Source organism: Suricata suricatta, chromosome 8 (assembly GCF_006229205.1).
Source record: "Suricata suricatta isolate VVHF042 chromosome 8, meerkat_22Aug2017_6uvM2_HiC, whole genome shotgun sequence".
NCBI classification, from domain to species: Eukaryota; Metazoa; Chordata; class Mammalia; order Carnivora; family Herpestidae; genus Suricata; species Suricata suricatta.
This window is the reverse complement of record NC_043707.1, coordinates 132,935,461-132,961,209: the sequence shown is the minus strand read 5'-3', so window position 1 is coordinate 132,961,209 and position 25,749 is coordinate 132,935,461. Positions and strand designations below refer to the sequence as shown.

At 44.7% G+C, this 25,749-nt stretch overlaps 1 protein-coding gene across 1 annotated transcript in view; it reads left to right on the top strand.

The window, feature by feature from the left end:
• VPS13D (vacuolar protein sorting 13 homolog D) overlaps positions 1 to 25,749 on the top strand; it is a 256,120-nt gene that overhangs the window by 45,483 nt on the left and 184,888 nt on the right. The window contains exons 22-29 of the mRNA XM_029945909.1: positions 286 to 376; positions 2,360 to 2,486; positions 4,304 to 4,484; positions 13,175 to 13,357; positions 18,310 to 18,532; positions 22,363 to 22,573; positions 24,642 to 24,813; positions 24,987 to 25,099. Coding sequence (XP_029801769.1) covers positions 286 to 376; positions 2,360 to 2,486; positions 4,304 to 4,484; positions 13,175 to 13,357; positions 18,310 to 18,532; positions 22,363 to 22,573; positions 24,642 to 24,813; positions 24,987 to 25,099 — 1,301 coding nt within the window. The remainder of the gene's footprint in view (positions 1 to 285; positions 377 to 2,359; positions 2,487 to 4,303; positions 4,485 to 13,174; positions 13,358 to 18,309; positions 18,533 to 22,362; positions 22,574 to 24,641; positions 24,814 to 24,986; positions 25,100 to 25,749) is intronic.

The following is a 25,749-nucleotide window of genomic DNA, read 5'->3' as shown; positions in this document are numbered from 1 at the left end:
ACCCAGGTCACTAACCGTGTAGACAAGGCGACCGCAGAGACGACACCACTGCGCTGGGTGTCGGAGCGCCTGGCGGAGCCCCTTTCCCCTCAGCCCTCTCTTTAGCTTATGGTTTGGCTGCCAAAGAGGGCCGCCAGGACCCTGGCATCCCCAGAAGTGCCGCCTCGCGTTTCCTGGGCCTGGTGGCATCTTCCTCGGGGTGGGGGAGGGGGGGTTGCTCTTGGCCTGAAAGCTGCCTTTCCTCCCCCAGTGAGATCTGCCTTGCTCTGTGTCCCACGTTCTCAGGTGCACTCGCTCTCTCTCGTGCTGAACAAGACCACCAGTGAGCTGGCCAAAGCGAGCGTGTCCAAGTTAGCGGCACACCTGGAAATGATCGGTAAGTGGGGAGGCATCCAACTGGCACAGTCTGGTAAGAATTTGAACCTCCTCCTCTCCTCCTCCTCGTCGGCTCACAAATCGGATTGTCCTCACATGCAAAGTAAGGCGTGGAACCGTGGGCTTGATGGCGGTTGTTCGGTTGTTCGTCTGATTGCGATTTGTGGAGGAGGCCCCCAAATACTGGCTTCTGGATCGGAATCACGTGACAGCTTGTTAAAAGTGCACGTGTCTGGGGCCCCGCCCCCACCCGACAGCAAAATCCGGATTCATTAGGTTGGGATGGGGCCCTGGCATCCATCTGTGTTTTTAACAAACTCTATCTGGGGTGACTGTATAGTTTTTTTGGTTCTGATTGGACCATTTTGAGAGTGAAAGGGGACATTATTAGTAATTACTCCTGGGAAACCCAGGTATTGGCTCCCTGTAGTGCCCTAAGTAGAGGGAGCCTTCGGTCAGGGGCAGGATTGCGGGCAGGAGGACGAGGTGGAGACGGCCCTCTTCCTTAGTGGAACACGAGGGATCGGCCACATCAAGTTCTAAATAGCAGAGGTTTACAAAGTGTGAATAAACCACCTTCCTTTTTTAATAATGGAAGATCACAGTTCAAATGTCGACTGTAGTAAAAACAGGAATGTCTTCTGGGGGCAGGACTGAACTGAAATTGAGATTTCATGACTGACCTAAATTTATAAAAGCTCAGAGGAGATGGGTCTTTAAAATTGGGAGAAGCTTGGGTGTTTTTGTTAGGCGAGGTGAAGAGTCCAAAGTAAGTCTGTGTGTTCAGTTCGTTGAGAGCTGAACTAGCGTGCCAGGTGTAAACACGAAGTCACGGCTTCCTGGTGCTAATTAGGATGATAACTTGTGTTTTATGGAAGCAGCAGTTGGCAGTGTCGCTTTTTAATTCCCGTTCCAGGTAAAGAGTGAGTCATGGTAGGTGCACACCCCAGCCGTGCGTGTTTTAACCTCCTCCTTTGTTCTTTTCCACCTTCGGGGGGCTTCACTCTTGTGACACCAGAGCCGTTTTAAATCTTGTCTCCAGAGTCTGTCTCATTAATTGCACTTCTTTCTTAAATCACATGAACACCCACGTGAATGTTGTCTGACTACCTGACGTATCTGACACTCACTCATTATTCTCTTACCCACCGTGCAATTAATAGGCCTTATGCTGTTTCACTAGTTCTAATTAGTGGTCTTCATCTCAGAAAGGATCCCGTCTGTCTGTATTTAGAAATATAATTTTTTAGGGGCGCCTGGGTGGCTCAGTCAGTTAAACGTCTGACTTCGGCTCAGGTTATGATCTCGGGTTCGTGGGTGTTCTGTGCTGACAGCTCAGAGCCTGGAGCCTGCGTCTGATTCTGTGTCTCCCTCTCTCTCTGCCCCTTCCCCGCTTGTATTCTGTTTCTCTCTCTCAAAAATAAACGTCAAAAAAAGTTAGTTTTTTTGAATTAAATGTTTATTTTTGAGAGGGAGAGAGAGCGAGAGCGAGAGGGAGTGTGTGCGAGCAGGGTGGGGTGGAGAGAGAGGAAGACAGAATCTCAAGTAGGCTCCACACTGCTCAGCACAGACCCCAACACAGTACTCGAGCTCACAGACCGTAAGATCAGGACCTGAGCCGAGACCAGATAGGCTGAGTTGGACGCATACCTGACTGAGCTCCTCGGGCGCCCCTGTATTTAGAAAAGTTTTATCCTTTAATTAGTGTATGCATTGAATTTAATTTCTTTCCCCTTGGAAAGGCTAAAGTATGATATTGCCGTATTGTTTCAGCCCCCTTTGGACTTCCGCATTGAGACTGTTTGAAATATTGTGTAAAATGTTTTTGGTGGGTATATTGGAATTTGAAAATTTGCCTTCGATGTTTAATTTGATTAAATAGTGAAAAGTCTGAGGCTGTGTGGGTCAGTTTCTGTTCCAGACATATTTAAGGCGGATGACAGAAAAAGACACAAGGAGCGTGTTCTGTTTTTAACATCCTTAGACGGAGACCTGGCCTTGCAGGGGGGCATCGGGAGCCTGTCCCTAAGCGACCTCACAGCCCATGGAGAGTTCTACAGAGAGCGGTTTACTACAAGTGGAGAAGAAGCACTCACTTTCCAGACTTTTAAGTAAAAATACCCATTTTTCTCATTTGACCTTTTGTCATATTTGTTGCTGTTTCAAATTCTTGTTGGCTAAGCTAAGAAAAGTTGTAAAAAGTTTTTACCATCTTAGGTAAAATCGATCTAGTTGCAAGGAATCCTGATTCACAGTAAAATGGATCCGTGTTGAAGTGGATTACTCAGTCCTTATAAACAGATGGTGTGTAATTGAAATAACTTTTTTTTAAAGATTTGTTTTAAGTAATCTCCACACCCAACGTGGGGCTGAAACTCACAACTCCAAGATTGAGAGGCACATACTCTGCTAATTGAGCCGGCCGGACGCCCCAAAATAAACCTGAATATTAAAAAGCCTGGGATCTTGCTGGTTTCACACTGGCTTGTTACGTGACCTCAGGCAAGTCACTTACTCTCCGTGAATCAGTTTTTCTATCTAAATATTGAGAGGACGTAGGTAAATCAGTTTTCATAACTTTGAGTGTTCTGGAATGATTTCAGCCTGAGAAAGTCATTGAGGATATAGATGTTAAATTCGATGATGCACTTTTTTCTCTATAAAAGTGTATATTGAATCTTTTCTTTTTTGGGGGGGGGGTTATTTTTTAGAGGGAAAGAGAGACAGAGCATGAGCAGAGGAGGGGTGGAGAGAGAGAGGGAGACACGGAATCTGAAGCAGGCTCCAGGCTCCCAGCTGTCAGTGCAGAGCCTGACGCGGGGCTTGAACTCAGACTGTGAGGTCATGATCTGAGCCGAAGTTGGATGCTTAATCAACTTGAGCCACCCAGGCGCCCCTGAGTCTTTGCAATTTTAGAATTTAGAAGGCACTTTGAGACCTATGTAGTTTTTAAAGAATGGTTGTCTCAGAAGGCTAAAACTTTAAAATGGTTGTTTCTCAACATTTTGGGGAGCTATTAGGAAATACAGATTTCCATCTCTGCCCCCAAATATTCTGTTCCAGGGTAGTGCTCAGTCTTTTTTTTCTTTTTCTCTTTTTCTTTTTAACCATTTGATAGTGATTCTAATGTTTAACCAGAGTTGAGAAAAACTATTTCCCAAGATGTCTGAGAACTTTTTCTTTCATTTTCAGACTCTCTTGAGAATGTAGATAGATGTGTTTATATTATTACATACCTCAGTGGTGTAATTCTTTGATAAATGAGATAATTAACATAAAAGTCCTGGAACAAAATAGATGCTTACACAACTGTGAGTTTCCTTCCCCAGTGACCGTGGCCCATATAAAGTATCATTATACTACTGTGCCTATTAAATTGAAAACCATTCATAAAAGTTTTTTAATTTGTCATGGAATGTACATGCTAAGCGTACATTGGGCCCGCATTTCTCTGAAGTGAACAGAAGACTTCTTTCTGCTTCCGGGAGACCGTTTTCCACAGAAACACTGACTGCATTGCTTCATTTCCTTTCCCCATTATTTCATGGCCGTATTTTTGTACCTTTCGAGTCCACACTGTTACAGTCAGGAGCAGAGTGGCCACCTTCCCCTAAAGGCAGGGAACGGGGCTCCAGCAGGTCCACAGGCAGCTTCTGCGTGAGTTCTGGAATCAAGAGTTTTGCGCCAGAGCTACCCACCCGTTCCTAGCCTTGGCCTTCACCCCAGACTCTCATTTAATGTCCCCCGCTCACTGCCGCAGCTTAGAAAGGGAGTAGTCACTGGAGTTTGCTTCATCAAACCTGATTGTGCATTTGCATTTTAACAGCGAAAGCTGTTTTCTAGGGAAACCCCTACCTGAGCCTGTTTTCTTCCAATACTCAGTTACTTGTATCTTGCTGTCAAGTCACATTTTTGCCCTTATTCCCAGATACGGACGGCCAGACCCTCTGCTCCGGAGAGAGCACGACATTCGAGTGAGCCTCCAGATGGCCTCCGTGCAGTACGTGCACACGCAGCGCTTTCAGGCGGAGGTCGTGGCCTTCATCCAGCATTTCACTCAGCTGCAAGACGTGCTAGGGCGCCAGCGAGCTGCCATCGAGGGGCAGACGGTAGGAGGGCTCATGTCTCCAAGTTGCGCTTCCAGTTTGACTGATCAATAGCACTTTTAAGCCTCTAGAGAGAAGTCTGGACAATTTCACCGAGAACAGTGAAGGTCTTTGGGTAATTTTATGCTTCCTAGTATCCTCCGTGCAGCTGGTTGTCTGCAGAAATCTCACTGTAATTGGAGAGCTTATCTCTCTTTTTCATCGTACCGTGTGCTAATGACGTCTAAGGTTTAGCTTAAGCTTCCTCTAAAGAAGATAAAGGAAATTTATGGCTAATGCTTAAGGCTTCTGGCCCCTTTAAGGACTTTTTAGTTGGGATACTTCTCTTGGAATGTGTTTCCAAAGAATATACCTGTTATGTGAAGAGAGTTTTTTCTCAAATAGATTGGAGATTCCCAACTTCTTAGTTCTTCGTTCTGTTAGTACCTTAGAAATATTTTCACTGCACGTCTTATGCCAAAAGACACACCGAATGGTCTTTCCATTTAAAAAATAATTAAGTCTAAACAACTTAGTAAGTCCGCATGTCCTAACACCTTAGTTGCTATTTAAAAAAATAACACAGAAGTGAAAGACTGATATTTGTATGTCATTCGTAGGTAAGTTACTTGCTAGTAGGCACGAGCGTGTCCCGCGGGCACTGTGCAGCTTCTCGCACTTGGAACCGGGCTGCCCGGCAGCCTTTGTCTCCTGTCCCATGTCCTTTGTCTCACGGCACTGGCTTTCTATCACAGCAAGTGCCGAAGACCCAGCTCTGCAAGGACGTGACGGCGTGGAAGGGGCTCTAGCCTGGTCTAACGCTGAGTGTGAACTACCTCGGTCCAGGCCATGCAGTGCCCATCACATGATGTGTTTCCCTTAAAACTTTAAAATGTCCTGGCAGGCGCACACCGGAGTGTGTGGCAGTGTCTTGTGGTGCCTTGGCGTAGAGTTTGAGAACCACAGAACATGATTATGAAGTAGTGCTTTGTAGAATTTATTTAATTATTATTTTTTAAATGCTTAGTTGTTTATTTTGAGAGAGAGCATGTGTGCAGGTGGGAGAGGGGCAGAGAGAGGGAGAGAGAGAGTCCCAAGCAGGCTCTGTGTGTCAGCGCAGAGCCTGACGTGGAGCTCGATACCACAAATTGTGAGACCGTGGCCTGAGCCTAAACCCAGAGTCGGATGCTTAACTGACTGAGCCACTCAGGTGCCCCAAAACTTATTTAGTTTTGAACTTCATTAGGTAAAAGATTATAATTAAATAGATACTATCTTCATAGTGACAATATTTAAGATGTTTTATTTTGTTATTTTTGAATTTTATTTTAAAAATTTTTCTTTAAATCCAAGTTAGTTAACATAGAGTGTAATAATGGTTTCAGGAGTAGAATTTAGTGCTTCATCGCTTACATAGAACACCCAGTTCTCATCTCCGAGTGCCCTCCTTGATGCCCACCCCCCACCCACGCCCTCCAGCAACCCTCAGTGTGTTCTCTGTATTTAAGAGTCTCTCATGGTTTGCTTCCCTCTCTGTTTTAATTTTTCCTTCCCTTCCCTTGTGTTCATCTATCTTGCTTCTTAAATTCCACGAGTGAAATCATGTATTTCTCTTTGTCTGACTGACTTATTTTGTTTAGCATAATACACTCTAGTTCCATCCACATTGTTGCAAATGGCAAGATTTCAATCTTTTTCATCTCCAAGTAATATATGTGTGTGTGTGTGTGTGTGTGTGTTTACACCACATCCTCCTTATCCATTCATAAATCGGTGGACATTTGGGCTTTTTCCATAATTTGGCTATTGTTAATAGTGCTGTTATAAACATTGGGGCACATGTGTCCCTTTGAATCAGCAGTTTTGTATCCTTTGGGTAATACCTAGTAGTGCAGTTGCTGGAGAGTAGGGTAGTTAGCTCTACTTTTCATTTTTTGAGGAAACTCCATACTGTTCTCTAGAGTGGCTGCACCAGTTTGCATTCCTACCAACAGTTCAGAGTGCTCCCCTTTCTCCACATCCTTACCAACATCTGTTTCCTGAGGTGTCCATTAAAATTATTTTTATTTTAAAGGGGAGTGTGGGTGACTCATTTGGTTAAGTGGCCAACTCTTGACTTCAGCTCAGGCCATGATCTGGTGGTTCGTGAGTTCAGGTCCCGCACTGGGCTCTCTGCTGTCAGTGTCGGGCACGCTTCAGGTCCTCTGTCCTTCCCTTGCTTGCACACTCTCTCATTTTCTCTCACAAATACAGAAACATTAAAAATTTTTAAATTTAAATTACTTAAATTATTTGAATACGTTACATATTGTTTTAGTACAGAATTAAAGTAAAAAGACATTTGGAGAGAAGTCTGTCAGTTACTTTTCCTCAACCACCCAGAGTCTCTCCCTGGAAACAGTGTTACCAGTTTCTCATGTATCTTTGAGAGAATATGCGTATTTAAAAATATAAAAGTACCTTCACGTTGTAGGGAATGTGGAAGAATCAGTTTCACCAGGGCACGCCCCAGGTGGGTTTCGTGTGCATTGTTTCTCAGTTTCTCCCTGTGCCTGTGTCCCTGGCTGTGATCAGAGTGTATAACCTTTTTGTCCCTCTCTTTAGGAACTTTCAAAAACCACATTTATTACTTGACACACAGAAAAGATTATCTGTAGCATGTAAGTTTCAAAGTGCGGTAATGAACGTTCATGAACCTGCCACCAAAGTGAAGATGAGGACCTTGCTGACACGCCTTCCTTCCCCATCTCGTCCCTCTGTCAGCTCCTCAGGGAACTGCTCTCCTGAGTCTTGGGTCGTCTAGTCCCTTAACAAAAGTTTCCATATCATATCTTTTGTTTCATTTGTTTTGGTCTTTATAAAAATGATATTTAATGTTCTGTGACTTGCTTTTTTTTCCATTTTCTTATTTCTTATTTATTTATTTTTAAAGCTTATTTATTTTGAGAGAGAAAGCGTATGTGTGGGGGAGGGGCAGAGAGAGAGGGTGAGAGAGAGAAAATCCCACGCAGGCGCCACACATCAGTGCAGGGGCTCACGAACTGTGGGATCCCGACCTGAGTCGAAGTCAGACGCTTAACTGACTGAGCTGCCTACCCAGGAGCCCTGTTTTTTCATTTTCATACTGTCATTTAGTTAGATACATTCAGGCTGTTACATGTGATTGAGTTTCATTTAATTTAATAATGTCTTTCATTTTGTGAAGCATGAATTAATTTATCCGTTTTCCTGTTGAACATTTGGGTTGTTCATGGTGTTCTGCTGTTGTGTGCTATGTCTCTTGGTGCACGTGTGAAGAATCTCTCGGAGAGACTTAGGAGGGGTCACCGGGCCACGGGGTACACATGTGTTCATCTTTACAAAATGGTGCCAGATTGTTTTCCCGAACAATCCTACATTCCCACTGCTGGGTGTAAGGATTTCTTCTAATTCATGACCTTGCCAACACTTGTGTTGTTAACCTTTGTATTTTGGGTCAATAATGGTGTAAAATGGCATTATTGCATTTATAACCTACTTAGGTTTTTTATTTTATTTTTCTTTCTCTCTCTCTCTTTTTAGAGAGAGCACAAGTAGGGAAGGGGGTGGAGGTGGAGGGCGGGGACAGTGTGTAAGAGAGAAAATCTTAAGCATGCTCCATGCTCAGCGTGGAGCCAGACTTGGCGCTTGATCCCATGACCCGGGGATCACGTCCTGAGCTGAAATCAAGAGTCGGACACTAAGCTGACTCTGCCACCCAGGCATCCCTTATTTTTTATTTTTCTATATAATTAATTTAATTCCACCTATGTATGCTTTTTAAAAAAGTGTTTGCAGTGAGGAGTCGCATGCAGCGCACACAGGAGTGTAACGTGAAGCGTGTTAGTTTTATGCACACACTTTGGGAAGCCAGCAAGTTAACCTTTTTCACAACATGTTTCCATTTTGCATGTTTCATAGCAGTCCTGTTTAGTAACTGTATAGTCCATCAAGTCAGTTTACTTAGCCGTTTCCTTGTTTTTGTAACATTTAAATCATTTCCAGTTTTTCATTCTCATGAGTAATGCTTCTATGAATAGCGTTGTGTGCATCATTTTTTGAATTATTTTTATGGTATCGAATCCTGTAAGTGAAATTGTATGGTCAAAGCCATGAATGTTTTTGTGACTCTCAATATGATACTTCTATTAAATGTTGTCTAGTAGAATTCTGTGCCCTTAAAACGATTCTTCTCCCCTGTGTGGCTTAAGCAACAGGGAGTTACTGTGGGGACTCAGTTGGGCTGGGAAATGACTAGGACTTCCGGCACAGTGTCAGATAGAAGGCGTAAGAGCCTTGTTTGTAATCTTAGGGGAACAGCATTCAGTTTCCTAGGGGTCAGCAGACTGTGGCCTGTGAGAACACACATGCACACGCACACGCACACGCATACGTGCATACATAAAGTCGTATTGGAATACAGCCACAATTCATTTACTTATTGCCTGTGGATATTTTTACCATTTTTTTTTTCCATTTGTTATGGATTTTTGTACCTTGTTTCTGAGGGATATTAGTTTGTAGTTTTCTTTCATGGAATAGAAAATAATGCCTTTTCTCATTTTGGTAATGGAGCATGGTGTCCTTGTAGAATGATTTGGAAGTGTTCCCTTTTCTGTTTTTGGAAGAGTTTATGTAGAATTGATATTATTGCTTTCTTTGTATATTCTGGATACAAGGTCTTTGATACATGTGTTGTGGATATTTTCTCCCAGTCTATGCCCCCACCCCATTTTCTTAATGCTATTTGAAAAGCAGAAGTTTTTCCTTTTGATGGAGTCCAGTTTTTTTTCTTTTATGGTTAGGGCTGTGTTGTCAAAGAAATCTTTGTCTAGGTGAAAGGTGGCAAAAATTTTCTATGTCCTCTTGTAAAGTTTTATAATTTTAGATTTCTTCCATTTTGAGTTACAATTTTAAAAGATTTTTTTAAAGTTTATTTTGAGAGAGAAAGAGAGAGAGAGGGACTGAGCGCGTGCGTGTGTGTGTGCGCAACCAAGGGAGAGGGAGAGAGAATCCCAAGTAGGTTCTGTGCTGTTACCAGAGAGCCTGACATGGTGCTTGATCCTATGACCCTGTGATCATGACGTGAGCTGAAATCAAGAGTCCAGTCCTCAACCGACTGAGCCACGCAGGTGCCCCATGATTTAAAAAAATTTTTTTAATGTTTATTTATTTTTGAGTGACAAAGGGAAAGACAGAGCACAAGCAGGGAAAGGGCAGAGAGAGAGAGGGAGACACAGAATGTGAAGCAGGCTCCAGGCTCTGAGCTGTCAGCACAGAGCCCGATGCGGGGCTTGAACTCACAGACCAAGAGATCATGACCTGATCCGAAGTCACATGCTTACCTGACTGAGCTACCCAGGCACCCCCCGCCCCATGATTTTTTTTTTTTAAGTGATCTCTATACTCAGCATGGAGCTTGAACTTACAATGCCAAGGTCAAGAGTTGCATACACCACTGACTGGGCTAGCCAGGCGCCCCTTGAGTTAATTATTGTATGTTTTGTGATACACGAAATACATACATATCTGTGCTGTTCTTTTCCCTTCGTATTGTCTTGGCACTTCGGTTGAGAAACTGTCAACCATCCAGGCATGTGTGTTTTTCTTCACTCTCTCTTCCATTCCATTGATTTATGTTTCATTGTATGCCAACACTGTCTTGTCTTGACTGCTGTTACTTTACGTGCTTCTTGAAATCAGATAGTGTAAGCCCTCTGACTTTGTTCTTTTTCAAAGTTGTTTTGGCTCCCTTAAGGATCTTTGTTTTTCCATACAAATTTTAGAATCGGCTTGTCTTTCTATAATAAAATATGCTGGGATTTTGACTGGGGTTGTACTGACTCTGTATCTGGAGAATCAGCATTATTATTTATAATAATTATTATTTATAACTTAATTATATTGAGTCTGTGGATCCTCGAGTATGGCACATCTCTCCATTTAACTAGGGCTTCGGTTTCTCTCAGTAGTGTTTTATAGTTTGGGGTATACTGGTCTTACACATCTTTTATTAAATTGATCCCTAGGTAGTTGAAATTTTGATGCTGTTATAAATGATATCAAAATTTACAAATGTTTTAATGTGTAATTGTTTACTGAAAGTGTAAGAAATATAACTGACGTTTGTATATTGACATGTTGACCTCGAATCCTTCAATCTTGCTAAACTTATCCTAGGTCTTTTCGATTCTTTAGGGTTTTCTACATAGATGACTATGTTGTCTGTGAATAAGAGAGTTCTGGTGGTTTCCTTTCCAACTGTTGGGCTTTTCGCACAGGCTAGGACTTCCAGCATAATATTGACTAGAAGTGGTGAGCCGGGGGAAACCTCTGTAAATGTGGTGGTCACCGTAGTTTGTGCATGTGTTTTGTGAGGAATCTTCCACTGCATCTAAGTTGACAGTTTGTTGGCATGAAGCTGTTTGTAGGTTCCCTTATGTTTAATTTTTTTTTCTTTTAAATGTTTATCTATCTATTTATTTATTTGAGAGGGAGAAAGAGCCAGGGAGGGGCAGAAAGAGGAGGGAGACAGAGGATCCGAGGCGGGTTCTGCGCCAATGGCACAGAACCCGATATGGGGCTTGAACTGAGCCGGTCAGATGCGTAACGGACCGGTCCATCCAGGCGCCCCGTTTCCTCATCGTTGTAACATATGTAAGTTCTGTAGCAACGTCCACACTCCTTCCTGACAATGACGGTTTTTCTGTTCTTCCTTTTTTCCTTGATTAATAGAGCTGTAGAGGCTTCTCACTTTCGTCAGTCTTTTCAGTTAATTAGCTTACCGAGAGGCTTGTGTCTCTGTCCCAGCACCTTGTTCACTCAGGGACCATGTATAGTTTGTGGCTGCTGGGTAGCGTGTTCCATAAATGTTTAGTTGACTTTTAAAATTATTTGTCTGTTTTCTAAATAACGGATATCTGCCTTACATCATTTTCTTCTACTTAGGTTCATTTGACTTCTCCTTTTTCTAGCTTCTTACCATAGAGGTTTTGATCACTGATTTTAATCTTTATTCTTTTATGTAAAATAAGCATTTAAGGGACACCGGGTGGCTCGGTTGGTTGAGTGTCCAACTTCAGCTCAGGTCATGATCTTACAGCCCATGGGTTTGAGCCCCACATCGGGCTCTGTGCTGTGGATTCTGGTCTCCTTCTCTCTGTCCCTCCCCCGCTTGCACTCTGTCTCTGTCTCTCTCTCCCTCTTCTCTCTCTCTCAAAAAGAAATAAACATTAAAAATTTTTTAATAAAAAACTAAGTAAAATACGCATTTAAGGAGCACTTGGGTGGCTTAGTCTGTTAAGTGTCTGACTTCGGCTCAGGTCATGATCTCACAGTTCATGAGTCTGAGCCCCGCATCAGGATGTCTGCTGTCAGCACAGTGCCCACTTCGGATCCTCTGGCCCCCTTTCTCTCTCCCCCTCCCACAGCTCTCTGTTTCTTTCTCTCAAAAGTAAATAACCATTAAAGAAAAATAAAGTAAGTATTTAATACATTTTCCTCTACTGTTTTAAGTGCATCTTACAATTTTTTTTAGACCATTTTGCATGTATATTTTATTTTGACATGTACCTCCTAAGAAGTTGCCTGGTTTAGAACATTTACAGGAGAGAATTGAAAAGATGAATGTGATGATATAAAAATGAGAGCTATTTTGCTAAATAGTTTTCAGAACATTAATTCTAAATGGGCCAGTGAAGACGTCACAGATTTTAAATCAGAAGAAATAAGTGGATCAGTGAGTGGATATCACATCTGTTGCATAAAAGCTTTTTTTTTTGTTGTTGTTATTCACCAGTTGTTTTTTTTAACATCTAACACCCAGTGCTCATCCCAACAAGTGCCCTCCTTAATGGCCATCACTCATTTGGCCTATCCCCAACCCTAGCCCACAGTTTGTTTTCTGTATTTAAGAATCTCTCTCTTTTTTTTTTTTTAATTTATTTTTGAGAGAGAGGGAGAGACAGCGTGAGCAGGGGAGGGTCAGAGAAAGAGGGAGACCCAGAATCTGGCAGGTTCCAGGCTCTGAGCTGTCTGCACAGAGCCCGATCCTGGCCTGAGCCGAAGCCGGCCACTCAACTGACTGAGCCACCCAGGCACCCTTGTATTTAAGAATCTCTCATGGCTTGTCTCCCTCTCTTTTCATCTTTTGCTTCCTTTCCCCTGTGTTTATCTGTTTTTTTTTTCCCTAATTCCACATAGGAGTGAAATCATATGATATTTGTCTTTCTCTGACCAATGTATTTTGCTTAGCATAATATGCCTCTAGTTGCATCCACGTTGTTGTAGGTGGCAGGAGTTCATTCTTTTTGATCACGGAGGAATATTCCGTTGTATACATACATACCGTATCTCCTTTATCCAGTCATCTGTCGATGGACATTTGCAGCCCCCAAATTTTAATGTGCATGTTTTCCTTATCCATTAGACCAAAATATTTTCCTATTTCCCTTGTGATTTCTTCTTTTAACCTTGGGTTATTAAGAAGTGCGTAGTCTTATTTCCAGATATTTGGGGGCTTTCCCTTCCCTCGTTACTGATTCTAGTGCAACTCCATGGTGCCGTAGAATATACTCTGTGTGACTTCAGTTGTTTCAGAATCATGAACTCACGAAGCTTTTGGGAACCGGGGGCTCTTTGGTTGTAACTTTAGGGCACGGATTGAGCCTCTGAACCGATTTCCCTTCCTCTTTCAGGTGAGAGATCAAGCCCAGCGCTGCTCACGGGTTCTCCTGGATATTGAGGCGGGTGCTCCTGTTCTCCTCATCCCTGAAAGTTCCAGATCAAATAACCTGATTGTAGCAAACCTGGGGAAGTTGAAAGTCAAGAACAAGTTCCTCTTCGCTGGTTTTCCCGGGACCTTTTCCTTACAGGATAAGGTGAGCGGCAGCATCCATTCCCTTTTCAGTTCACCGCGTGTTTGAGGATTTCGTATGTTGTCCTAAGATGACTCGTAACTGCTGTTACTTTTGTAGTATATGTGGCTTGAACCATTTTTGTTGTTGACATTTTATTGAGACTTCAGTTAACCTTTTCATAGAGTGTAAATTATAACCTTTCCAACTTGTCTGCAGTAACTCACTTCAGCAAACAGACCAACAGAACCAGTCTCCCATGCTTTTCTCACGGGCTGATCTTACAATTAACGTTTTATACCACCTGCCTATTTTCGGCGGACGGGTTTTGGCTCCTGGTTTACTTGCAGCTGTTCCAGAATATCCTCATCATCAAATCTTGTACAGCATATGGCCTTACAGTTTAAAACTGCTTTAGGAGCACTTATTTATTTCTTATTGTTGTTGTCTTCATTTTACGTTTGGAGCGATTTGGACTCATTGAGAATAAACGACAAAAACGAGACCATGTAGACTTCGTGCTGGCGGTGGTCTCATGAGCCCTCCTGTCCATTTCTGCAGTTGAGGGACTCTCGCCGCCCACCCTGGGGACGGGGTCTCGTTCTAGGCGTGTGTGTTGATGACATTGTGTTGGATTCCACGACAGCTTCGCGGCGTATTTGCTTCCTAACTACAGATTCTTTTTCGCTTGTCAGAAAAGCACCTACTGAAGTTCCCAACTAGTTGTGCTCATCTTAGTCTAACAGCTGATACCAAGGGGAGAGACCTTTGTTATCTTTGAAGGAGGAGGTACTAAGATTTCGTTCTAAACTCTTATGACGGCCAATAAGAGCAATAAGTAGCTGGTGTTCATTGAATACTTCTTATACATCAGCCAGTGCTACGCTCTTGATGTATTTGTCCAGGTTTTTCTCCTTAGCAATCTAAGGGGTATCTAGCTTTATCAACTCCATTTTTCAAGATAAAGGTCATTTCTTTGCTGTTGTTATTCACCTGTGTTTTTTGTTTTTTTTAACATCTAACACCCAGTGCTAGTGGATAATGTAGTTGGTCAGAAGTACAGTGTGGGCCTCAGACCTGGTGTGTCTGCCTTGTATATGCCCTTGCTCTTAACCGTGATCGCCTTCACAGACCCCAGGTCAGGTCTGCGTGGGGGGGGTCAGTTGGTAGAGGCTGTGCCAGCGATGTATCCTACGGGCCCTTTCCTGCAGAGCCATAGCTGTTTTGAATTTTCTAAAGGGTGAGACACAGTTCATTAGAATAATTTAGAGGAAAGAAATCCAATGGTGATTACAGAAAAGATATAAATTTGAGCAGTTATTGCTTGCCGCTCTAGGTGTAGAAAGAAAAGAAAATGAAGAACTGTGACTGGGGTGCTGGTTCTTAACGGGACTTTGCCAAGGACCTCAGCTTGGTTCCGAAGGCAGCCGGAGACTGTACTTGTTGGTGATGCCTAAATGCAAGTAATGTTACTATTTTGAAATTCCTATCTCCATGTTTTCCTTCATTTGTTTTACTTCTCACTCATCCATTCACTCATTCTTTTTTTAAATAATTTTTTAAAGTTTATTTATTTATTTTGAGAGATAGAGACAGTGTGAGTTGGGGAGGGGCAGAGAGAGAGGGAGAGAGAATCCCAAACAGGCTCCACACAATCAGTGCAGAGCCTGACATCGGGCTTGAACTCATTAAGCCTTAAGATCATGACCTGAGCTGAAACTAAGAGTTGGACCCTTAACTGACTGAGCCACCAAGGCACCTCCACTTACACACTCTTACCAAGTAACCTACACATGTTGAGATGAGAATGTTTGGTTCAGGGAGAGGGATGGGTAGGGCAGGAAGGAGGGGTGCAGGGAGGGGGGTGGGTAGGGCAGGAGGGGTGCAGGGAGGGGGGTGGGTAGAACAGGAAGGGTGCAGATCGCCAGTGAGAACATAGCAGCTATAAGTTCGTGTTCAGACCAGAGGGAAGGTGTTTGGATGCAGGGTTGGGTTTTCCACCTGTCCCGTCACTTGGGGTCAATCAGAGAAACCAGAGTAATCAGAGCAGAGGCTGGTGCCAGGGCGACAGTGTCCAGGCTTGGAGGGCACAGTGCTGCCAGGTTTGCCTTGTAGCCTCGTAGACCGGCCTTCAGCCAGAGCTGATGAGTGAGAGCTTGCTCATTTCCCTCGCCTTAGGAAGCATCCCGTTGGGATGACGGGCCTTCCTGCCGGGGGCTGCTTTGATAGGGAGAAATAGACTTCCGCTTGGGTATGCTTTTTTAAGAGCATAAAAATAAAATCAGTCTCCACTGGTCTTTCACAGCAGGCCTAGTAGAGAACTGGTAACCTTGGTCTTCAGGAAGAAAGTCGGTTTTTAGTTAAGAGATAAGCATTTTGCTGCTCAATGACCAGAGTCTCAACATAAAAGATCCATTCGCGAAAGGAAAGATTGGTAACTGCTTCTAAAATCCCTCGCTTTCTTCTCCTGAGTGTGCGGTATTTATAATTAATATGACTGGATAATAAACAAATGGGTCAGAGATTGTGCTTGCACATGAAGGTTGTCCCCACTGTCACCTCGGGACGCTTTGTCCTCACATCTGGTTCCAGCTCTGCGGCCATCACTGCCCAGGAGAGCTGAGTCCCTCCTTGGGAGCTGCCTTTTGAGCCGGTAGTAAGTTCTTCAGGGCGGACTGGTTTGTGGTAAGTCTCTGTTTTGAGGACTCAGCTGTTTAGGAAGGGACCAGCTAGAACCGGAACGGGTGGCGAGGTTCAATAATACCACGTTTGTTTCTCTACGCTTTCTACAAAGATAAAGGACCCATGTTCTACATCGGTTATGTCTTCCTACAGCTCGTGAGCTAGCTCGCCAGCTCGGAAGTTAGCTCCTAAAGAATTACCAAATATTTGGAGAAATTTTTGCACGTGAGTTTCTGTTTTGTTCAGCAAGGCAAATAACAGCACAGAGTTTTTTAATTTTAATGAAAAACTTGTCCTGTATTTTATTTGTTTTTGAGGATCTGATTTTAAGTGGCCGTGCCTACAAGGACCGCTTTTTCTTCAAGGTATTAATCTACTCTTTGGCCTCCGGGCTGTTCTGAAAAAGCTTATGGGATTCAGCAGTCAATTCACTCTCATGTGCTTAGAACAGAACACGTTCAAAAACTAACTCCTTATTTTATTTATTTATTTTTTTAACATTTATTTTTGAGAGACAGAGAGTCTCAACTCGAGATGAGTCTGGGCTCGGACCCAGGAACTGTGAGATCATGACCTGAGCCGGAGTCGTACGCTCAACCGACTGAGCCACCCAGGCGCCCCCAAAAACGAACTCTTTGAAGTACCTCATTATTTGGGAAAGCCTGCTTATCATTTTTTCATTCCTTTCCTGAATCACTTCCCTCCTTTGTAGAGAAGGCCTTCTTAAGAACCAAGAAAAGAATTTTTTTTTTTGGCCCTAGGTAGTAATTTTTTGATGATCTTAATGTCCGTAAATCCTAGAAACGCTTTATCTTGTTACATGCCAGTGATCGTTCTGGAGAATTCCATAAGGGCTGCAGGGAGTGTGTCACTGGGTAAAGTATCTGTAATCAGATCAGCACATCTGTGGAGCTCTACCTCTCCAGAGCTCAGTCGATCGAGGCCTAGATGAAGCAAAGAATGACTTTCTTCATCAGAAGTCACGTGGCGCCAACATTTTCTCTTTAACGTATTTGCACGGGTGAGGTTTGCAGAGTATGCATTTCGGTAGTTAAAGAGCAGGAAATAATCCTGAAATCAAAGCTTGCCAAGGGGGAATTTGCCTTTGAGCTCCATGACTTCGGTGCGTTTGGAATTGTTTTACACAAATCCATGTCTTCATGAATGCAGGCTTTGATTTTTTATGTATGCTTTTCCTTTCATTTTCCTCAACCACAGCATGTGCTTAAACCATAATTTCTAAGTCAGCCTCTCAAAAGTTTTCAGTTAATCTCCTCAAGCCATTGATTTCTTTAAACCAACTACATAGAGGCTGTAGAGATAAATCAAATGAAAGCAACGAGTGTCCTGGAGTTTATGTGAACTAAGCAAGGGGGATGGTTTTTAACGTCGAAATACTTAAATAAGAGCGTTTGCCTAGTAATTTGCCTTCCAAAAAAAAAATCGCAGAAAGAACTGTTTGGTTTTCCTTCCACTGTTACGTGTAATTACTACGCAAGGTAACTGGGAAGGAAAACAGTATTATCATCCCCTTTTCAACGCCGAGAGGACTAAATAAGGCAGTACTAGCCAGAAACCCGTTCCTGCCCTCCCCGCAGCTTGCCTGTGAGGGGTGGGAAGCCCCCCAGATAGCGCGGGGGCCCCGGGGAGGCTCAGGAGCCAGTGATCGAATCATCCTGGTGAAGAAGATTTCCCCTTACGTGTGTAAGAAAAAGTGTGTGGTGTTTAATAAATTACAGAATTTATTGTTACTCCGGGCTTGCCCTTAATTTCATGCCCTTGGAACAGAAACATAACAGGAATGGCCAACCACCTATGTGTTCCATTTCGCTCTCATTTGCATAGTTCCTTAAAGGGATGAGAGATGTAAACCCAGAAGGAGTAATTTCTAGAAAGAACAGACACACCTCCATGGCTTCGTTCCTTTGGAACCATACTGCTGTTAGATACATTTTCTTAGAACAATAAGCCCCTCCCCTCCAGTAAAGCAGCAGCATACCCTACAGCAGAGGGACTGTGTTTGACCTAAGGCTAAACCAACAGTTAGCATCTTAAGCCAAAAGACAACACATTCCTACAAGATTGCTGTAGTTTCCAACAGGTATTGAATTATAAGCAACACCTCTGCAAAGAATTAACGTGTGCCACGACCTTCTTACCCCTTCCGTTTATGGGAGCTGCGGTGGGGGGGCTTGGGAAGTGCCAAGCGTCACAGAGACTTTGATAGGACTTCCAGGAGAGTAAAGATAGTCAGCCCTGCCCCCGTCTTCTAGTTTTACTTTGTTTCTTCCCAGGAGTCTGTGCCCTCAGCTTCCCCGGCCGGTACCCCCAAGCACAGTATGAGGAAAATGACGAGCACGGAGGACCCGAAGGGCACCCATTCCGAGGGGCTGTTCATGATGCCTCCTGCCGGAGTGAGTCCAGGCGGCCTGAAGAGTGAGTCCGTGCCGAGTACCGCGACCAAGCCGCAAGGGCAGCCAGCCACGGCCTCCGGCGGCCAGGTTCCCGGTAGTCCTGGTAAGAGGAGACAGGTGGAGAATGCACGGGACTGTGGCAGGCACCTCGGCGGGCGGTGGGGTGCATCGGAGCGGTAGCGCGTCTTTAGTGATACTCGGATTTGGATATTGCTCTAAAAAGCTCGAGAATCTTAGGATGCAGGTTTTCGCTGTGGGGTGACTTCTGAAGTTCAGTTAGCAAGACACAGTGTGAATAAAGGGGTTGAGATGGCCTCCTCGGCCTTTTCCTTCCAGGTCAGGGTAGTTGCCACAGGACGATGACGGTAGAGCTGGAATGATTCCTGCATCCTTAGTCACATCCTTGCAAGTCCCTGTCTGGACACTAGCCTTTTCCTACTTCCATTTATTCTATTTAATTCTAAAAAAGTCCCCAGAACCCTTAAAAAATATTAGTGTGAGTTCCGTAACAACAGAGATACTGTAAGTAACAATTCTGCCAAGACACGAACCATCCAGTTATTGGTGTTCTTCTCTAGAATTTAAGATTTAGGCATTCCAGAGGAGAGCCTGATTTTGGGCTTTTGGTTTTTGTTAACACTTTAATTTAATTTTTAACTTTATTTCATTTCAATTCCAGTATAGTTAACAGTGTTCTATTACTTTTAAGTGTATAACACATGATTCAGCAGTTCCACGCAGAGCCCTGTGCTCATCACAAGTGCCCTCCGTAATCCCCATCACCTCTTTCACCCAGCCCCCACCTCCTCCCCTCTGTAACCATCAGTTCTCTATAGTTAAGAGTCTGTTTTTTGGCTTGTTTCTTTCTCTCTCTCTCTCTTCTTTTTTTCTTTTTCCCTTTGCTTGTTTCTTAAATTCCACACATGAGTGAAATCTATGGTATTTGTCTTTCTCTGGCTGACTTATTTTACTTAGGTTAGATAATACTCTGTACGTCCATCTATATTGTTGCAAATGGCAAGATTTCAATCTGTTTTTCATGGCTGAATAGTATTCCATTGTACATATACCACCTCTTCTTTATCCATTCACGTGCCAACGGACACTTGGCTGTTGTAAGTAATGCTGCTATAAACATCAGGGTACATGTATCCCTTTTAATTCGTGTCTTTGTGGTTTTTGGGTAAATACCCATAGTAGCATTACTGGATCATGCGGTAGTTCTATTTTTAACTTTTTGAGGAACCTCCATACTGTCTCCCACAGTGGCTGCACCAGTTTGCACTCCCACCAACAACGCACGAGGGTTCCCCTTTCTCCACATCCTCGCCTACACCTCTTGTTTCTTGTGTTTTCTAATTTAGCCATTCCGACTGGTTTGAGGTGATAATCTCATCGTGGTTTTGATTCTCATTTCCCTGATGATGAGTGGTATCAAACATCTTTTTATGTATCTTTTGGCCAAGTGTATGTCTTCTTTGGAAGAGTCTTCTGCCTGTTCTTTAATTGAACTATTTGAGTTTTTTGGGTGTTGGTTTGTATAAGTTCTTTATATATTTTATATATTTTGGGTACAATCCCTTTATTGGATATGCCATTTGCAAATATCTTCTTCATTCTGTAGGCTGCCTTTTAGTTTTGTTGTTTCCTTTGCAGTGCAGAGCTTTTTATTTTGATGTAGTTTGGTCTTTGGTATTTCATTTTTGATTTATTTTTAAGTTTAAAAAAATTATTTAGTTTAAGTTTATTTATTTTGAGAGAGAGAGAGAGCAAGTGCAGGGAAGGGGCAGAGAGAGAGGGAGAGAGAGAATTGCAAGCAGGCTCTGCACTGTCATCGCAAAGCCTGATGTGGGACTTGATCCCACAAACTGTGAGATCATGACCTGAGCCAAAATTAGAGTTGGATGATTCACCAACTGAGCCACCCAGGTGCCCCTAATTTTTATTTTTTTAATATAAGCAGCCTCTACACCCGGTCACATGTTCCTCTGACTGAGCCAGCCAGGTGCCCCTTTTGGTTTTTAAATGTATCCTGGGGGCAGGGGTGATGGGTAGGATGAGTGAGGTGGTGCTCTAAGGAGTTAGAGAAACAAGAATGTGATTCACCACACAGTCAGTTCAGCGTGATCGGGCTTTGAGAGGCGCGGGACACCAGCTGGCGAGGCTGTTGCCTGTCTGTTACACGCAGGGACTGACGGTGCTGGGTGCTGCTCCTTGTCATCCCTTGCGGTCCTAGAGGCAACAGGAAAGTGGTTTATGGTTGTGCTGATGATTAAATAAGTGAGATTATCACAGTCATCATCACCGGGCCGGTTGTTGAACCCTGACTGTGTGCCAGACCTCATGACCCATTCTTTCATAAATCATTGCATTTCACCCCCAAGGCATCCCTGCGGAGTTGTATTTTAACCCTCATTTTACACATGAGGAGGCAAAAGGCTTAGAGAGATTGCGTAGCTCAGCTTGCCCTCGGTTGTGCGGATAGGAGAGTGGGACTATGGGCTTAGGCTGTGTGACTCCAGGGCCCCGAGTCCTTAACCTGCAGGACGCGGCCTCTGCCGGTCTCTCTGTGATCATGTGGAGCCGGGAGGGGGCGCCGCACTGCGCACTCAGCGCTTGTTAAATCTGCTGCTGCTGGCGAGGAGGAAGGCCAGCCTGAGTGCCTAGCAGAAGCGATTTGGGATGGTTGGAAAGATCTCTCTCCCAACAGTATTTCTCCTCCTGATTTGCTCTTTGTTTCTGGGATTTCTTCATGATGAAGGTGTGATTAAAGCAGTGGTTTTCCAGCTGCTTCTGTGTATCCTCAGGCTTCCGAAATGACCCCAGAGGAACGCTGAAGCCTCTGTCCCTTTCCCTGCCCCCTTCTGCCAGATCAGTTCCGCTTGTATCTCTTCCACATACTTATCAAAAGAGTAGAAACTCCAGAACTGATATATTTAGAGTGGGCTGAATGTGGATGTTATGACTCTGTTCTCCTGTGTATTCACATGCTGTCGGACATGGTTCCTGCCACCACGTGTAGGAGACGAGAAAGGCGCTAAGCAAGCATCTGAATGTTGACAGAGTAAGATGTGACGGGAAAGACGGAGCGGTGCGGGAGGAAGGAACAGAGAGGACCCGGTCGAGATCGACAGGAGGGAGATGCCGTTCAGATGCAAAGGGCTTGCACTTCCGCGGAGGCAAAGGCACGGCCTGAGCCTTCAGGAGCAGGGCAGCATGGCTTGAGATGGGGTTGGAAAAGCAGACAGTGGGCTTATGCGGGGTTTTATAGGGATTTAGGGGAGGTTTTGCAGAAATAACTTTGGATTAAACATGGTCATTAGAGCATAGAAAGAACAGGATGTTATGGTCTCATATATTATTTTAAGGATTACCCAGGTATGTTGTGGGCAGAGTGGTTTTGGGAGGGCCAGAGGGAGTGGCGTAGGTACACAGGAGGGGAGTTTCCGGTGGGCCAGGCGAGAATGACGGTGATTTGGATTAGATGGGGGGGGGGAGCGGAAATGGTTACACGCTTGTTTGAGAAGAGAATTTTGGTGCTGGCGAATTTTGCAAGCCTTTGGGCGACACTGTCTCTGTGTGAGAGCCCTGTGGGATATCCTTGGGAGGGATGGCTGTAAGATCACATCGGTCACAAACCCTTTGGGCTCAGCGAGTGTCGTGGGACACTAGCGAGATGCTGAAGGGATGTGGCACAGTACATACGTGATGGGGAGGGGCAGACAGGAAGTGTCTAGCACAGGGAGGGTCGTGTAGGGAGGCCTTGGGCCAGAGTGGGCCAGACCTCCGGACGCTCAGTTTTTTGAAGCCAGCAGTTCTGAACATTTTCCAAAGACAGAATGAACGTCCTTTAGCTTTTTAGTTTTTGTTCAGGGCCAGTCCTTTTGGGTCCTTCATTGTCTTCATTCTCTCTCCTTCCTTGGGTCCACGTAGAAGACCACGTCTGCCTGCTGGATTGCATTGTCGTGGATCTGCAGGACATGGACATCTTTGCCGCAGAGAGACGCCCACGCGAGTACTCTAAGACCTCGGATGACAGCAGTGGAGACCTGATCTTCCCTTCCTATTTTGTGCGGCAGTTGGGAGGGAGCCTCCTAACGGAACCTTGTAGGCTGAAATTGCAGGTGGAAAGGAATTTGGACAAGTGAGTGGTTTGCATCTGAGTAACTCTATCATAGGTAGAATCTTAATAACTTGGAAGTCAGCACCAAGAAGGTAAATCTGGAGGAGAATTGGCATTTACTCACTTCTCCTACCTAACAGGTGTTCACTGGGTCACTGCTAGGTACTAGATGTGAGGGCTCCTCTAATGGGAAGAAAACCCTTCTGTCTTTGTGGGCCTTATATTCTGTTGATAAAGGGACAGAGGAGGCAAATAGGTGACCCTAATTTAGAGTTTGATTTGGTGTTATGAACTATGTTACAGGATTGCCCCGGGGCCTTGGAAACAGAGGCGACGGGGCACGGATACCGTGTGGTTTTTGGCGGACGTAGGGAGGTAGAGATGGCAGGGAAGGTATTTTGGAAGAGGTAACGTCTGGATTATATGTTCCAAGCCCGGTAGATTCTGGACCTGCTGTTGCTACTTACTTTGGAGCTCGCTGTAATCAGAATTAACAGTGGAGACGCAGCTCTGCCCGGTTCGCTCCAGGAAGCAGGCTGCAAGGACTCCAGAAAGGCTAATGCGCTGACTCTAATTTACCTTTTAATTGGCCTCAAACACAGGATGCTCAGGTCTGCAGCTCAGAGCATTGCTTCAGTTGCCATTACTTCCGTGGGAGCGTCTGGGGAGCATCTTGGAAATAAATGTTTCCACACCTCACCAGAGACCTCCGGAGCCTGACTCTCAGGTGTCTGTGAACCAGGTCCCCTGGTGGGGACCCAGGCCACGTGCACGGCCTGGGGCGGCTGCGCACTGTGTGTGATGCGTGTCCGTTGGGGGCACTGATTTTGGAGAAAGCAGCAATGCTTGCATTTCAACCCCAGGCAAGGATGAGGCTATAAAGTAATGAAAGACGTTCTGTGTAGCGTCTTGAAAAGCAATCTCGTTCCTTGCGGGGAGTGTGATTTTAATCCCTCTTTGGCCGCTCCCTTCACGGTTCTCAGGTTTGGGTGAGTCATTTAATGTCTCTTCTTTTGTTTCTCTCTGGATTAATGATACAGGTCAGCTGCTCTCTCCGGGATTTTTACATTTCATTTGTAACTGTTATTCCAGTGCTCGCTGGCTGGCGCTCAGTTATGGTTGGCAGGGGCTCTCTTTGGTTTTACTGGCTTAGCAATCTTAGGAGGAGCTTCCTTATCTAGAAATTGAACACCTCGTTTTCTTTTTGACGCTTTCCAAAAAAAATGCACTCTGTTCCTCGGATTATGTAAACGTTACCCACTTCCATTGGCGTTTACGTGCAGAGGGTTGTTCCGTCGGTCCTGGTAGAAGGTGGTCACTCAGTATAGGACACCCCACCAGCTGCTCGTGCCACCGAGAAACCGCAACACGGGGGGACACTGGGAAGCCTTTTCAGCTCTTCTTTGTGGATTGCGCCCCTGGTCTTTACTGTATATAGCTTGTTCTCTGCAGACAAAGGAATATTTTTATGTTCCTCTTCTCCTTTAAATCTTGGTCCTCTGTGTACTCCGCAGTTGGGCAGGTGGCGAAGGCAGGGTAACAGCTGTTCGGGGTTGGGATGAGCTTACCAGCCCCTCACCCGGGTATCCCAACCCATCTCCTGCCCGTCCCAGCAGTGACCAGTAAGGGATCCAGATCTAATCCTGAGGTCCCGTCTGGGCTCCGTGTGAAACCCTGGGTTATGCCTTTAGTTATCATGAAATCTGGAGAGTTAAAGAGCTTGCAGCTTCTACAGAAAAAGAAAGAGCTTGCCATTTCTTTATTACTTTCCCGACTGTAATGTTGAAGCTCTTTCTGAGTTTCGTGCGATTTTTCCATGTTAATAAGAGTGTTTAGCTAACTCATGGTAGATTTGGGGAATTTTTAAATGCATATTTTGGGAGAAAAGGGGCTTTTTGTAGCCAAGCAGGATAGTCAGTTGTGCTAATGTGCTTCATTTGAAACCACATGAAATTTTCATTATTGGAAGTTAGAAACGAACTGGTGGGTAACGGAGACGGGTGCATTTTAGCTCTCATGTTTGGGGGTGAGCTTTGTCCCTGCCAGGTTAGTGAGTTGTTTGCCAAAGTGACCTTTTCTCTGTTCTTAGAGAAATCAGTCACACTGTGCCAGACATATCCATCCACGGCAACCTCTCCTCCGTCCATTGCTCCCTGGATTTGTACAAGTACAAGCTGATCCGTGGTTTATTGGAGAACAACCTCGGAGAGCCCATCGAGGAATTTATGCGGCCTTACGATTTACAAGACCCAAGAATTCACGTGAGTGAGACCTCCTCGCTCCGTCCCCTAACCTCTCACCTTTGCAGCCTCGGCTGCTGGGCCCCTTGTGCGTGGATCCCTCCGGCTCACGTGCGGAGAGAAGGTGGAGCCGCTAGCACGTTGCTGTCTTGACACGTTAAATCCCTTCTCAGACTGGCGTCTTCCTTTTGCAGACTGTTCTCAGTGGAGAGGTGTACACGTGCATGTGTTTCCTCATCGATATGGTGAATGTGAGTCTGGAGCTGAAAGATCCAAAAGGAAAGGAAAGTGCCGGGTCCTTAGCCAGGTATGGCTCTAACGGTACCACTCCACCACTAGCGACTAACGATACGGCAGCAGCGTCACAAGCAATCCACGTATTTCGCTTTAGCACAGAGCAGAGGTCACAGCGTGGTGGCTCATGGCCAGAGGTGGTCTGCACGGTGCTTTTTAAAAGCTTTTTAAATTCGTTTGCTTTATTAGTGAAGACAGGCCTGTGCCTGGTACTGAAACTGGTAAGTCTGAAAGGGCTTCAGAAATAATGCAACACTTTGGTTTCCTAAGAATCTCCTGATTTTGTTTTGTTTACTTTTAATGTCAGCAGCGTTGAAAAATAGTGCACGGTTGACATACTGTGTTCCCTTAGTTTCAGGTATGCAGCAGAGGGGCTCAACGTCTCCCTGGGTTACGTTGTGCTCCCCACAGGTGTAGCCACCATCTGTCCCCAGTACGACATTGTCAGAATACACGACTGTGTTCCCCATGCTGTACTTTCGATCCCTGCGGCCTCTGCATTCCATTGCTGGGAGCCTGTGCCTCCCTTCCACCTGCCTCCCCGAATCTACGGTGTCTTAAAAGTATTTAACTGTAGACCCACAGTTCTGGAAAGCTCAGTAATGTGTCTAATGGCGTTTGTCAAATATGCCTGTAACATAGTACAGCATTTGTATATATCCT